Here is a 15,336-nt window from a genome sequence, read left to right as displayed (position 1 = left end):
GCTGCTGTGTTGAGAACAGACTGAAAGGGGTTGCAAGGGTGAAAGCAGGGAGACCAGTGAGGGGGTTACATCCGGGTGAGAGAGATGATGGAGGCTTGAACCAGGACCATAGCTGTGGAGATGGTGAAAAGTGTCAAATTTGTCTGTCATCTATCATTTGAAGTTGAAAGTAAATTATTTAGTTTAAAATTAAAAGTAAGTTTATTTGATGACGGAAACTTTAAAATATCTTATACACCCAAACATAAGGCAACTCCTTAAATAACCAATCTTCTATTTTTGCGATGATAAGATCCCAAAAAAGTTTTTTAGGCCAACTTGAATATATAAACTCTTAGGAATAGAGATGATATAGTCCAGAGTTTCTCAACCTTAGCACAGTGAACATTTAGAGCCAAATAAATTTTTGTTGTAGAGACTGTTTTGTGCATTGTAGGATATTTAGCAGCATGGCTGGCCTCTACCCACCAGATGACAGCCACCCCTGACACTGCTCCCCACCACCCTCACCGGTTTTGACAACCAAAAATGTGTCCAGACATTGACAAATGTCCCTGGAGGGCAAAATAGCCCCTGTTGAGAACCACTGATAGAGCCCAATGCCTACTTATAATATTTCATTTATTTCTTTATTTACTCAAATACTTAAATATTTTGGGCAATAATTTATTATTTTATGTATAATGCTTTTTTACATTCTCAAATTTCATGAAACAAATTTATTCCAACCCTTTATGTGCATTGTTCATGTCAGATCTTCATTGTTGCTGTTCTTTTCTGTCCTTTAGCAGAGTTTTCCAGGTTGCATTTTCACTTCCATCTATACTGTATGAAATACAGCACCTAACATTATATATGTTGTCCTATAATAAAAGGCTGTCACAAGAAAATGACATTCCAAGACACAATTATCCTTTATGTAACATCAGGACGTTTTCTTTTTCACTGGCGCTCTGATCTCTAAAATCTAAAGAAGTCCTGCACTACTTTAAAAAACAAACAATAAAAAAAACCGTTTCTTATTATAAAAAATTGAAAGCACATACCAGAGTGCACTTAATGGTGTAATGGATCCCCATGTGCCGTCAGCCAGCTTCAACAATTATCAACCCATTTTTTCAACTGAGGAATGCCCCATGTTATTTTGAAACAGATTCCAAATATAAAATTTTATCTGCAAACATTTTGTATGTATCTCTAAAAGACAAGAATTCTTTATAATTGAATGTCCAGTAAATATTTAAATTTCTAATAAAAATGTGTGTGTGTGTCTCTCTCTCCCCCCCTCCCTTTATTTCTACAGTTTGTTTGAATCAGGATCCAAAAAAGGCTTACACGCAGCAATTCATTGCTAGGTCTCTTACTTCTCATTTAACCTATAGGTTCTCCCTTCGTCTCTTTTCTCCCTTATCATTTATTTATTGTTTGTTCTGCACATTCACTATGTACTGAGTTTGCTGAGTGTCCCTACGATCTGTTCCTCTTTTATATTTCCTGTAAACTGGTGAGCTTGCAGATTCTGTTCTATTTCTTTGGCAAGACTATTTCATAGGTAGTGTAGTGAATTGGGCATGCACAAACACAACTTTGTAAGAAAAGTTTTAGAGAGGACGAGTGAAATAAATCCCTATATACCTGTATAAGTTGCCTATAGCTGCTGTAACAAATTACTGCAAATATGGTGGCGTAAAACAATACACATTTATTTTCTTACAGTTCTGGAGGCCAGAAGTCCGAAATCAGTATCAATGGACAAGGAGTCGGCAGGGCCATGCTCCTTCCAAAGGCTCTAGGGCAGAATCTGTTCCCTGGCTCTTCCAGGTTCTGGTGGCTGCTGGCATTCCTGGCCTGTGGCTTTGTCACTCTGCCTCTGTGGCCACATTGCCTTCTCCTCTTCTGTCTGTAATCAAATTTCCCTTGGCTTCTCTCTTAGACCGAATACTTGTGATTGCATTAAGTCTCACTTGGATAATCCAGAATAATCTCCCCATCTCAAGAGCATTAATTTCATCACACCTGCAAAATCTCCGCCATTAAGGTAACATATACAGGTTCCAGGGATCAGGACCTCATATCTTTGAGGGCCATTATTCAGCCACTACAATACCCATACCCTGGATTCATTATTTTGCCTCCCTCCTTTCTTCCCTCCTTTCCTCCCTCCCTCCCTCCCTTCTTTCCTTTTCCCCTCCCTTCCTCCCTCCCTCCCTTCCTTCCTCTCTCTCTCTAGATATTCCATATATATCGACATTTTCTTATATAACCACACTATCACGATCATTTAGTAAAATTTATGATTCCTTAGAATCATCTAAAATCTTGTCCATATTAAATTCTCCCTGATTTTCTCAAATATGTCTGTCCTGGGCATCTTCTGTTTTCTTCTCAGGATCTACTCTCCATCCTTCTCCATCCCACTCTGTGCCCCTGGAGACTGATCTATATGGACGACATTATCCATTTGCATTGCTTCTGCTTTGGCTCAGCCAATGGGGCACTAGTAAGACATCAGACGGTGGAAGAAGAGAGAGGTTTGGTATTTATTTCCTGGTTCCCTGCCTGCCAGGTCACAGACGTTCAGCTGCAACTTGCTACCCAAGGCCTCAGCTCCCATGAGACAGCCCTCTCCAAACAGCTACCTTCTTTGGCTTGCAGTAACTGCTCCCTCTCCTCAGTCTTTCAGATGATAAGGGCTCCCTACTCTTGGCAGCCTTGGAGTCCTACACTATTCCTTCCGGTTCTCTTTTGGTCCTGTCTGTATCTCTTTCAGGTCCCTTCAACCACAGGTTGTCCACTTCAAGTGTGCCAGCTCTTCCCAGGACCCTAACTGATACATCTGTCTTTTTTGACATATTTGATTTGATTTGATTTTGACCCAGTTGGTTTGAATGCTCCAAGTTCCAAACAAGATCCACAGGTTGCATCTCTTAAGTCTCTTTCCATCCAGAACCGTGTCCTCCCCATGTGGTTGGTCTATCGAGGGAAGCAGATCAGTTGTCCCATAGAATGTCTTTGTTCCACATTCTGGATTTGGCTGATTGCTTCTTTGCAAGGTTCTTTCATTTGTTCCTCCGACCCCTGTGTGTACTACAAACTGAAGGTTAGACCTCAAGTCTTGATTAGATTCAGAGTTGAATATATATGTATATATTTTTAAAGATTTTATTGGGGAAGGGGAACCGGACTTTATTGGGGAACAGTGTGTACTTCCAGGACTGAGTTGAATATATTTTAAAGTAGAATTAATAGAATTTGATAACTGGATGGATGTGGGTGTGAGAGAAAGGAGAAGTCAACTTAAGTTTGCTTATCTGTAAAATGTTGATAATAATCTCTGCCTACCTACCCTGCTCATTGATAATCTCAAAAGAGGTACCAAAATGCAGCTGCTATGTGAACACATAAAAGGGACGATTGAAAAACAGGCTGAGCTGCACAGTCCTGGGTTTGAGCCACGTATTCTGGAGACTGTGGCCAAATGTGTGCTGGTTGATCCTGGGAGTCGCTTCTTGGTTTGATGTCCCTCCTGGAGTGTGGCGGCTAAAGGACAGCCGAGAAGGTGAAGCCATTTTTGGAAAGAGGATCCAGGTTGGGGAGCAGAGCGAGGGTCTTAGCTTTCAGGTCATCAGTTTGTGTGAAGGTTAAACGCCATGAACAGACCTTGTCCTCTTGTGTCTCAGGGCGCTCAACCCTTAAAAGGCCTCTAAGGGAGATGAGGAGGGATGACCACACTGGGCCTTCTCAAAGTCCCTAATGGGAGGCCTGGGCCACTGTGGGAGCGTGGAGCACTGTGGGTAAATGAGCATGAGGAAGGAGGTGACTCTGGGCAGGTGTGAGGAGGTGATAGATGTGGGCACCTGACTGTGCATGTGAGGGAAGGGACATAATTGTGAGAGACTGTCTGCACGATACTATGTACTGAAAGTACATGCGCATGCAAGGGTTATGTGCATAAGTGGTTTGAGCATGTCTACCTGTGGGCGATGTGGGCAGAACTGGGGGAGAGTTCTAGTTCTTAGGTCTGAGGCACGTGTAAAGGTGGTTTGTCCTTTGAGATCCATTTTTGGCTTTGATAAGGGACAGCAGTGGGTTCCTAGTCAGCAGGGGGAGGCTAGCCCCCAGATGGAGCTGAGGCTGGACCCTGCCCCGGGGAGTCAGGAGCCTGCACGCCTGGCTCTGCTTTGCACCTGCCTCCCTGTGGGACCCTGGTTCTGTGCAGACCTGTTTCCCTCTCTGTGCAGGAGGGTGCTGGACTGACTGATATCTGAGGGACTTGCTTCCTTAGGCAGTGTCCCCTACGGTGCCCGGTGCCTGGGGGTGCTCGATAAATGTTGGTTGAATGAATGAGTGGGTAAATGGCCTGGAATCAGAGGCAGGGGAGCTCTGGTGTATCCCTTACTTATTTACACACAAAGCCTCCACCCATCTGACTTTTACACACTCACACACACATGCACTCCCTGTTCACCCCTCAGTTGTCCACAGCTATTCACCCTCTCTAACTCTTCTGCTGCTAAACTTCTGCTCAGGGTGTTATGACACTTCCTCTCTCGCCTAGGTCTCTAGCGCTCTGTCCCCAGGAGTTCCTGGGGCTCCTTGGTCACCAGGGATGTCCAGCCCAGTCATGCTTCTGACCACAGCAGCAAGTCTGAGCTCCTCCCTTCTCATCCTTTTGAATAATCCAGCTGTCTCTCCCTTTCCTCCTTTCTCCCTTTCTTTCAATTCTTTCTCTCACACATATACACAGACCTGCAGACACACTCACAGGCGCACGCTCACTGTCTGTCTCATCCTTTTGTGTTTTAACTGCCTGGTATCTCCTCCATCTCAGGGGCTCTCTCTGTATTTACATTTGTCTTTCTCCCTCCGTCTCTCATTTTATCCTGACTCCCTCTCTGCCTCTCACTCTGTTTTTCTCAGTCACTCAGTTGCTCGTGTCTCCTCTCTCCTCTTTGTCACTCTCATGCTCAGTTTCTGTCTGTCTGGAGTGCAGACTCTTTCATTTCTTGCTTTCTCTGGCGTTTTTCTCTCTCTCACCTCAGCTCCCTGGCATGATGGCCACTGACCCCGCCCCCTCTGCTCTGTGAGACACCTCTGAGCAGTGCCCAGGGCTTGGGTGACCCAACTTGGGAGTTCCTGTGGCATCTGTTGGATGGTCCCTACGGTCACAGCATTTCCTCCTCGGGGGTGACTGGGCAGTGTGTGCTCTGTTTCCTCACTTCTGCAATTTCCAGACAGCACAGAGGCTGGGTCTGCAGACAGAGACACTCAGCTCCTGCAGCTGGAGCCGCTGTCCCTGGAACAGGTAAGGGGGGTCCCAGCTCTGGCTGGGCAAGGGGGAGACATAGAAAAATGTCCTCAGGAGACCAGGTCATGTCCCTAGACTAAGCAAATGGTGATTTTGTTTTTAAGGGACTGTCTTGGCATCTTCCTCAGGCCCAGAGTGTCATGTTTACAAAGAATTCCTTGTGACTAAACTTTTCCAGGGAATCCAGCTCCCCTCTTTCGCTCTCTGAGGCACGTGACCTCAGAGACCTACCTGGCAGGTGATGATGGTGATGAGACGGGAGCTCAATGCCATCTACATTTCTAGTTGTGTGACCTTGGACATGTTGTACCCCCTTTCTGTACCTCAGTTTCCAAAATTGTCACGAGGATAATGCCATCTCTCCAGCAGGCTTCTTGGAAGAGGTGAAGGATCCGGTACAGGACTGGGTACTTGGTAACTCACCGGATGTTAGGTTTTCCTGGAGGATGATGACAATCACCAGGTAACTGGTACAAAGGGCCTGGCCCACAACCAGTTTCCCCATCAGGTCCCAGGTGGTAGGGACAGGGCACAGGCTGGTACGGGCCCCCTCAACCCCCATCCTTCTCTGGCAGGAAATCAGACATGGGCTTGGTGCACCGGGGCTGCTGCCCAGACACTTGCTCACTTGGGAAGAACGATGGAACCAGCAGAGTCTCTCTGCAAGCGTTCGGGCAGCTCTAATTTAGATCTGACTGAATGTGCAGCTGTGTTCCAGGTGTGTGTGTGTGTGTGAGAGAGAGAGAGAGTGTGTGTGTGTGTGTGTGTTGTTGTTGTTGTTGTTGAGGGGAGTTGAAGGGTGGTAGGAAGCAAAAGAAAAAGATGTGCCTGCCTTTAGGTACTGAAAACACAGCCAAGGGAAGAAGTCTGCTCTGGAGGTAAAGACATGGCCCTGGGTATGAGGGGGGCACCAGGGTTTTGATTTCAGCTCCTGTTTCCCAGCTGGGTCCTTGACCAATGCAGGAGCCACACTTTCCTCCTTTGCAGATTGGGGTTTAAAGTCTTGACCTTGTGGGTTTGTGGGGGAGGATAAAGTAAGAGGCTGGGTGGGAAAGTGCTTTGTTAATCGTAAGATGCTGTATAAACGTGAGCCAATGTGTTACTATTAATACTGACCCTGCAATTATTATTATTATTATTTTTGTTTTTTCTGACCCTGTGATCTTACTGTAAATGCCTTAAGGATGAGGAATTTGTTTTGGTCATGGTTTTATCCTTACTCAGCACAGAGCTTGGTGCGTAGTCTAATGAATTGAATAGATGAACAATAAAGTAGTGTGTTGTAGTTAGAAGAGAATGGACAGCAAGCCAGGGGCCCAGCATCTGGTCCCAGCTCTGCCCCTGACACTGTTGTCACCTTGGGCAAATCCTTTCTTTTCCCTGGGCCTCAATTTCCCCATCTGTCCAAAGAAGGTTTTGGTAAGGGTTTCACAGTCTATGGCATTAATTACAAAATATGTCTCCAGGCTTGAGTTTCTGCTTCTGATTGGTATGGTGGGGGTGGGGGTGTGATGAGAGGCTGGGATCCTGTTTATCCTTCTGTAGGGAGACCTTTACAGAGAGACCTCCCCTCTTCCAGGCCTGTGAGCAAGGCCTTGTTGAGGAGAGGGCCTGGTCCTCTTTTTCAGTGGCAGCCCTTCCTTTCCCACATTTGTTTCCCACATGTGGGCCCAGGAGGACACTATAGCCTGGGAGCACTCCCTGACCTGTCCTGGGGGAGTGTGGCTGGGTTAGGAGGTGAGCCAGTTCCCAGAAAGGGAAATGCTGGGCCCCCAGCACAGCCACCTCTCTCACCAGCCACTGTTAGGTCCCTTGGCAGCATGGTGGGAGGGCAGAGAAGCCTCTGGTGTATGCATGTGTGTTTGTGGTCGTGTGGGGTACACTGGGGAGTTGGCTCTGGCTGTATCCACATGTGCCTGGAGCATGTCCAACTTTCAGGTGGGCCTGGTACAGCCAGCAGTTCCCAGAAGCAGGATAATTACATAATCAGCTGAAAGGTTGATACAGTCTGTTTCTTTCTTTTTGTGTGTCTTTGGCCAAAGGGAATCCAGAGCCAGATTGTGTGTGTGTGACAGAGAGAGAGAGAGAGAGAGAGAGAGAGAGAGACACATACACGGGGGGGGGGGGGGGGGGGGGGGGGGGAATGCGAATATGGGGAAGGACCACCACTCAACAGCCTTTCCCCAGCCCCTTAGTTCTGCAGGAGGGGGACGTTCAGGGTCTGGGTTTGGAGGTGAGCTCAGCTGGCTGATGGGAGAAGCATGTCACAGATTTATAGGGTCCCCTTTACAGTTTATTAAGTCCATTTCAATTTACCAAGTGCTTTACTATTTGCCTTTTATCACTCCTAAATCTTACTTCCTTTCCACAACAATGCTTGAGGTGGGTGTGGCACTCTATTTTGCAGATAACGATCCCAAGGCTCAGAGCTGGAGTAAATAGTCACCCAGGATGGTGGGTGGCACTGCTGAGGCCAGAACTCAGACCCCTGACCCCAATTCCTACAATTTCTCTTCAGTTGCTGCGGTGGTTGCTTTCAAAGGAGGAGATGTGACTGGTATGGTGAATGGCTGATTTGTTTGTTTATTTATTCACTCATTCATTCAACAAACATTTTCTGAGGTGTGGGGAAGAGGAGAGGAACTCACAGCCATTGAGCAATAACCACCATTGCATAGATTGTTTCATTTCACTCTTATAGCTACCTGGTGAGGAAGGTTGTTTCATTATAACCATTTTGCAAATTAAGAAAGGGAGGCTTTGAGAGCCAAACATCAAATAGGAAAGAGCAGAGCGAGGTGCAGATCTGGGTCTGAGCGACTCAGGTGGTCCTGGCCCTAGGTACCCATGAGGGTACCAGCGGGACTCAGGAGCAACTAGGCTGGGAAGACATCAGTGTAGTTCCTGGTATCACGTGGGGGTGTGCCCAGTGCTGGGGAATCCCAAAGGAGGAAAGGCCTCCCCACTCCCTCCTCCCTGCCCTGCCTGACTTCCAGGAAGCAAGGAGGGGGCAGCTGACTCACAGACAGATACCATCTGGGTAACTGGGCCCAGAAGGAGAAACACAAGCCAGGCTCTGGGGATGCCCTAAGTCAGCTGAGGGGAGACTGAATGTCATTAATGTGATATACATACCTCATGAGTCAGAGTGGGCCCCCAGTGAGAGGGAAAATGGGGAAACTCTGGTACCCAGGCCACCCCCATCTCTGGGGCCTTAGACCCTGTCCCTGACCTCTCCCCAGACAAGGAGCTCCATTCATCCACCAAAAAATGTACCCAGCATGGTGCTAGACTCCTTGTACTGGAAACTGCTGGGGGGAGGGGGTCTAGTGCAGAATTCATCAGAGGTCAGGATACTTGCTCCCTTTACTCGCCCCTCAAATCCCTCTGCTTCTTGGAGAAATGGTGATGAAACCACTCCATGAGGGGACTCTTCAGCAGGTATGGCCAGCATGGCCAGGCCAGGGCACACAGGGCAAGCAGCAGGGGAGGTCAACATAGAAGGGAACTCATGTATAGAGCACCTACTGTATGCCATGCACGGCAGAGGTTTATCTGCCTTCAACCTCAGAGCCATCCTGTGAGGTTAACGTTGATTTGATTCTCATTTCACTGAGGAGAAGATTCAGACTCACAGAAGGGAAATGATGAAACTGTGGTGTGTTAGTGGCCCCAGGGAACTGAAGGGCTGGAGTGGCTGAGGCTGGCATGTGAGGGTTTGGAAGTGATAGATGTGGGACAGTGCGAGTGTGTGTGTGTGTGTGTGTGTGTGTGTGTGTGTGTGTGTGTGTATCTATTTAGTAACTATTTCTTGAGTGTTTGCTGTGTAGGAGGCCCTGTTATGCATTTTGTTGAAATGCCAGAAGCCTTGCGCCCAGGGAATTACCAACCCAGACGGAAAGAGAAATCAACAGCCATTACAATGCAGTGTGATACGTTGTGTTATGGGAATCAGAGGCGTCACCTCGATCTCTGTCCGGGGTAGAGAAGTAAGATTCAGTAGCCAACATTCACTGAGCTCTTAATATGGATCAGGCATTTTGTTCTTAATCCTTACAAGAGCCCTATGAGGTAGGGACTATTATTACTATTATTGCTTTTACAGATGAGTAAACAGAGGCTCATGGAGGTTAAATTGTCTCAGGCAAGAAGTGGCTCATAGCATTTTGCCAATTGTCCCCAGCTGCCATCAAAAGATCTGACTGGTTCCCAGAAGCTTTTAGAGTTAATAATATATCTGAAAGCCTGATATAAGTGGCTTCAAGCTGGGGTGAGTTTGGCGTGAGTAGTCAGAATGACAGTGGCATACTATTTTGAGAAACACTTGATTTGATCTAGTCAGAAGATTGTCTGGATTTCCTGTAGATACAGCTTTTTAGAGCTGTTGATTGTGAATTCCTTAAGTTATGCTAAGCACTTTACATACGTTGCTCAATGAATCTTCACACCACTCTGGGGAGATAGTGCTTGGAATATTATCAGCTCCATTTATAGAGGAAGGACTTGAGGCTCAGAGAGTAATGTGCGTGTCCATGGTCATGAAGCTAGGACAGGACAGTGACAGGATTTGAATCCAGAGTAGGTGGTCTTAACCACTGTCCTTTCCAAACACTTTCTATCCTTTATCTCCCTGGATACTCACAGAAGTTCTATAAGGTAGATGTGTTATTGTCCCCGTTTTACAGATAAGGCCCAGAGAGGGGAAGCAGTTTTACCAAAGGTTGCTATTAAGTCATAAATCTGAGCCATATGATTCTAAGTGAAAAATACACAATGTATTTGCAAATCTGCCATCTCTTGGGCCCGCTTTTAAAATTTATTTATTTATTTTTAAATTTTTTTGTTGGGGAACAGCGTGTTTTTCCAGGACCCGTCAGCTCCAAGTCAAGTCGTTGTTTTCAATCTAGTTGTGGAGGGCACAGCTCACTGGCTCATGTGGGAATCGAACCGGCAACCCTGTTGTTCAGATCTTGTAATCTAACCAACTGAGCCATCTGGCTGCCCCTAAAATTTGTTTATTTTATTGTGGTAAAAAACACATAAGGTAGATTTACCCTCTTAACTTTTAAGTGTCCATTACATTATTGTTAACTATATGCACAGCGTTGTACAATAGGTCTCTAAAACTCTTTCATCTTGTATGACTGAGACTCTGAACCCATTGAATAACAACTCCCTGTTTCTCCCTTCCTCCAGCCCCCGGCAGCCACCATTCTACTTTCTATGCATTTGAATACTTTAGATACCTCATATAAGTGGGACCATTCAGTATTTGTCTTTTTGTAATTGTCTTATTTCACTTAATAATATCTTCATCTTCCATCCATGTTGTTGCATATCACAGGATTTCTTTCTTTTTAAAGACTGCATTGTAGTTCATTATATATACATATCACACTTTGTTTATCTATTCGTCTGTTGATGGACATTTGGGTTGCTTCCACCTCTTGGATATTGTGATGTGCTGCTATAAACATGGGTGTGTAACTATCTCTTCAAGATCCTGTTTTCAATTCTTTTGGAAATATACCCTGAAGTAAGATTTCTGGGTCATATGAGAGTTCTATTTTAATTTTTTGAGGAACCTCCATGCTGTTTTCCACAGTGACTGCACCATTTTATATTCCCACCAGTGGTGCACAAGGTTCCAGTTTATACACATCCTCCCCAACACTTGTTATGTTCTGCTTTTTTGATAGCGGTCATCCTAATAGGTCTGAGGTGGTGATATGTCATTGTGGTTTTGATTTCCATTTCCTTGATGGTTAGTGATGTTGAGCATCTTTTCATATGTCTATTGGCTATTTGTATATCTTCTTTGGAGAAATGTCTATTCAAGTCCTTTGCCCATTTTAAAATTATTTATTTATTTACTTATTTACTCATTTATTTATTATTATTGAGTTTTAAGAATTCTTTATATATTCTAGATATTAACCCCTTATCCAATATAGGGTCTACAGATGTTTTCTCCCATTCTGTTGTTTGCCTTTCTACTCTGTTGATGGTTGCTTTGGTACACAGAAGTTTTTAAGTTTGCTATAGTCCCATATATCTGATTTTACTTTTGTTACTTGTGCTTTTGGTGTCATACCCAAGTAATTGTTGCCAATTCCAATGTCATGAAGATTTCCCCCTATGTCTTCTTCTAGGAGTTCTATAGTTTCAGGTCCTATGTTTAGGCCCTTAATCCATTTTGAGTTCCTTTTTGTACATGGTGTAAGATAAGGGTTCATGTTCACTCTTTTACGCGTGGCTATCCAGTTACGTCATCACCATTTGTTGAGAGACTGTGCTTTCCCCGTTGTGTAGTCCTGGCACCCTTGTCAAAGATTATTTGGCCATATATGTAAGGGTTTATTTCTGGACTCTCTATTCTGTTCCACTGATCTGTATGTCTGTCTTTACACTGATAGCGTACTGTTTTGGTTATTGTACTTTGTAGTATGTTTTGAAACCAGGAAGTCTGAGGCCTCCAGCTCTTCTTTCTGAAGATCGTTTTGGCTATTCTGGTTTTTTTGGAGATAAGATTCCATATGAATTTTAGAATGTTTTTTTCTATTTCTGCAAAAAATGATATTGGGGTTTTGATAGGGCATTGAATCTGTAGATTTCTTTGGGCAGTATGGACATTTTAACAATATTAAGTCTTCCGTTCACGAACACAGCACGTTTTCCATTTATTTGTATCTTCAATTTCTTTCATCAATATTTTATAATTTCCAGTGTGCAAGACTTTTGCCTCCTTGGTTAAGTTTATTCGTATTTTATTATTTTTGATGCTGTTATAAATGGGATTGTTTTCATAATTTCCTTTTCTCTTAGGCTCATTTTTAAGTTTACATTTTACCAATGAGAAAATAGGGATGCATAGTCCTGGCGTGAGTTTAGTGTTTGAACCAGGATTTGAGTCCAGCTCTAGCACTGCCTGGCAGCAGTGAGATGGATACAGAGTAGACCCTTACCTCTGTTGACACCCCCAATTCAAATCCTAACTTTGGGGAACAAAGATAAAAGCAGGGCCCCAGGTCAAATGTATCTCTTCCTGGGGCCTTGCAGCATCTGAAGCTCCCGTTCTCAGGCTGTAGAACAGTTGTGTGAGTGACCGAGTTGGCCAAGGAGTGGTTTGCTTCCAGCACGGCTACAGCTTGGCTTAGGAGAGATAGAATGGGCCTTGGAGTTCAAAATCGTGTCTGCCACTGTCTGTGGACCTGTGGACAGGTGGACAGGTCTGTAGACAGGTCTGTTTCCCTCTCTGACCTCATTTTCTTCCCTGGAAAAATGAGCATTTTGTAAAGCTGACCTTGCAAGGCTGATTTGAGGAGGCAACGTGGTCATGGGTGGTACCTTTAACTAGTAAATGATGCCCAGTGCCCTGAGCTTAGGTGGGCTGACTCTGGTTCCCCTCCAGTCATGCCCTCCCCACAGAGCGAGGAGTCCTTGGGTCCACGTGGGGCTGCCCACTTGGAGCTTGTGTCCCTCCCACGCCTACTTCTTGCCCATGCTCTGCTGAAGAATGCACCCCCAGGCTTGCGGAGCTGCGAGGAGCTGCTGGTGCACAGGATGTGCATGAACTTGGACATGATGGATTTATAGTTTATAAATATTTAGACATTTGTACTCTTGACCCCATATGGCCACACAAATATTAGAGGCCAGTCTGAATGGTAAACCCAACTTCCCAGCCCACAGTTTGCACTGGGGAAGTGATCAGCACATACTTCCTCCTGCCCAGATCCTGCTGCGCCCTCCCCTCTGACTGTCCAGCTTTCTCCAGGTTCCCGAGGGGCTGGGAATGTTAGACAGGATGGGAATGGTAGGCAGAGTAGGGGGTGGGTCTGAACACTCTGCAGGACAGAGGGTGGGAGATCCAGATGGCAGAATTTTTCTTGTCCCCGTGAATAGTTATGGTCCCTCTAGCCCACCCACAGCTGAGTGGGCCTGCTACCCAGCCTGGATGCATCAGGGACTGTGCCCGCATGTTGAGTGGTCTGACCTGCCTCCTCCTTCTCCCTCCAAATGGTCATTCCCTTCCAGAGCTGTTGAAAGCTTTGCTGGCATTAGTAAAGCCCTGTTTGGAGTGGCAGAAAAGCCAGTGGTGGATTAGAACCCCTGGGGTCAGTGGTGACCCATAGTCCCCTCCCAGGGCTCCAAGGCACTGGGCCAATAGAAAGAGGGAGGCCTGGCTATTTGTGGCCACTTTGCATGCTCATTTTTGGAACTATTGTTAGAATCGTAAGATTTTGCAGATGAAGAAACGGAGGCCAGAGAGGTGAAGTCACTTGCAAAAGGTCACACAGCAAGATAATGGCAGAGCCAGAAATGAACTCAGGTCTTTTCTGACTGCAGAGGCCTTATTTTCCCCACCTTACTATGCTTCTCCCAGAGAGACTAGCTACCTTTCCTTCATGCTAGTTTCCTAATAATAGTCATCTGGGGCTTGCTCATTCATTCAGTCATTCAGTCCCCAGTGTCTGACTGGGGACAAAAAGATGAAAAAAGATCTAGTCCCTGCCCTCAAGAATCTCCCAGCCTGGTGAGAAAATGGCCATAGAAGTCAAGTCTTACAACATATTGTGTCAGGCGCTGCACTGAGGAATGTCCCCAGTACCATGATGACCCAGAGAGGAAGGCAACTCTTTCTGCCCGGGACAATCAAGGAAGGCATCCCAGAGGAAGCACCCTTTAGATTAGGTCTTAAAGGATGAGTAAGATTTTCCTAGGTAATGCAATAGGCAAAAGGCATGCTCAGTAGGGGCCACAGCATGTGCAAAGGCATAGAGGTTTGAGGAGAAATGGAGTTTTTAAAGAAGCAGCAGGAAGTTCATTGTGGCTGGAGTAGAGGGCAAATAGCAGCAGAGGCTGGTGGGAGATGAGGTGGGAAAGGAGTTTGGACTTGATCCTGGGCAGTGGGGAACCATGGAAGGTGTTAGATCAGGCTGGCAGTGTGTGGAGGCACAGTACCTCTCAAACTTCAGTGGGCACATGAATCACCTGGGAATCTTATTAAAACACACATTCCGATACAGCAGGTCTGGGGTGGAGTCCGAGATTCTGCATGTGTGAGGAGCTCACCGGTGACGCTGATGCTGCTGGTCCAAGGACCAGTTTGAGTAGTGAGGTTGTAGAGGGCTCACTCTGCCTTGCGTGGAGGCTGCTCCGGGGAGAAGGCAGCCACTGGTTCTCTTAGATCGCAGGATAGATCAAGCCTCTACCATTTTCTTGGGTCAGCCCTCTTGCAACTCTCACAGTTGCAACTTGCAACTCACAACTCTGATCAGTCTTGTCAGTTGCTAGGTATTTGTTCATTTGACAAATGTTTACCAAGCTCCTGCTCTGACTAAGCTTGCGCTGCTGGGCACTGGGGATAAAGAGCAATTGGAAATGCCACTTTTTGGTTCATGTCATCACCCTCTCTTGCCTCCAAAATGATCTCTCTGCTTCCAAACTCCTTATGTGGCTTAGGGGGTGATTTGGGGCCTGCTGCCCTCTGAATTCATCACATTCTTCCCATTTCTCAGATATCTAGGGTCACACTGACCTTTCAGTTCCTAGAACATGACCATTTGTTTCCTGTCTGAGTATATGTATAGGCCCTTTGCACGATACCCGTTTCCTGGAATAATTCCAGATTTTCTCTTGCTGTTTTCCTCTCACTTCTTAAATTTCAGCCAAGACAAGATATAGGTTTTACAGGGCCCTAAAACTTATATAATTTGGGCGGCCCTCTTTGAAGAATAGATACCACATTACAAATACATAATTAACTAAAGGCCTAGGAGAGGGCCTTGAAGCTCAAACTCTATTGGCTTCATGGTAAATCTGCCTCTGGTTTTGTTTATATGTCACGTCCTCCGAGAAGCCTTCCGTGGTCTCCCTATTTAAAGCAGTGCCCTACCCAATCTTCATCATGTCACTATTTTTATTTCTTGTATTGAATCCATCACAATTTGAAATTCTCTTGTTTATTTTTCTCTCTACTTATTTTTATCTGTTTCCCTGACTAGAATGTAAGCTCCTCAAGAGCA

General features: G+C 45.6%; 1 protein-coding gene across 3 annotated transcripts in view; it reads left to right on the top strand.

The window, feature by feature from the left end:
* The window catches only part of PTAFR (platelet activating factor receptor), a 35,574-nt gene that overhangs the window by 7,593 nt on the left and 12,645 nt on the right, over positions 1 to 15,336 (top strand). The window contains exons 1-3 of one of the 3 annotated variants that reach the window (XM_088790731.1): positions 1,842 to 2,038; positions 2,390 to 2,500; positions 5,235 to 5,305. The exons of the other annotated variants lie outside the window; for them this stretch is intronic. Coding sequence (XP_088646857.1) covers positions 2,444 to 2,500; positions 5,235 to 5,305 — 128 coding nt within the window. The 5' untranslated portion in view covers positions 1,842 to 2,038; positions 2,390 to 2,443. Of the gene's footprint in view, positions 1 to 1,841; positions 2,039 to 2,389; positions 2,501 to 5,234; positions 5,306 to 15,336 lie in introns of those variants that run through there. 3 annotated transcript variants of the gene reach the window in all.

This window comes from Rhinolophus sinicus, chromosome 14 (genome assembly GCF_057876585.1).
Source record: "Rhinolophus sinicus isolate RSI-liver-muscle chromosome 14, RSI-T2T, whole genome shotgun sequence".
Lineage (NCBI taxonomy): Eukaryota > Metazoa > Chordata > Mammalia > Chiroptera > Rhinolophidae > Rhinolophus > Rhinolophus sinicus.
The sequence above is the reverse complement of the archived record's forward strand: the minus strand, read 5'-3'. Positions and strand labels throughout refer to the sequence as shown.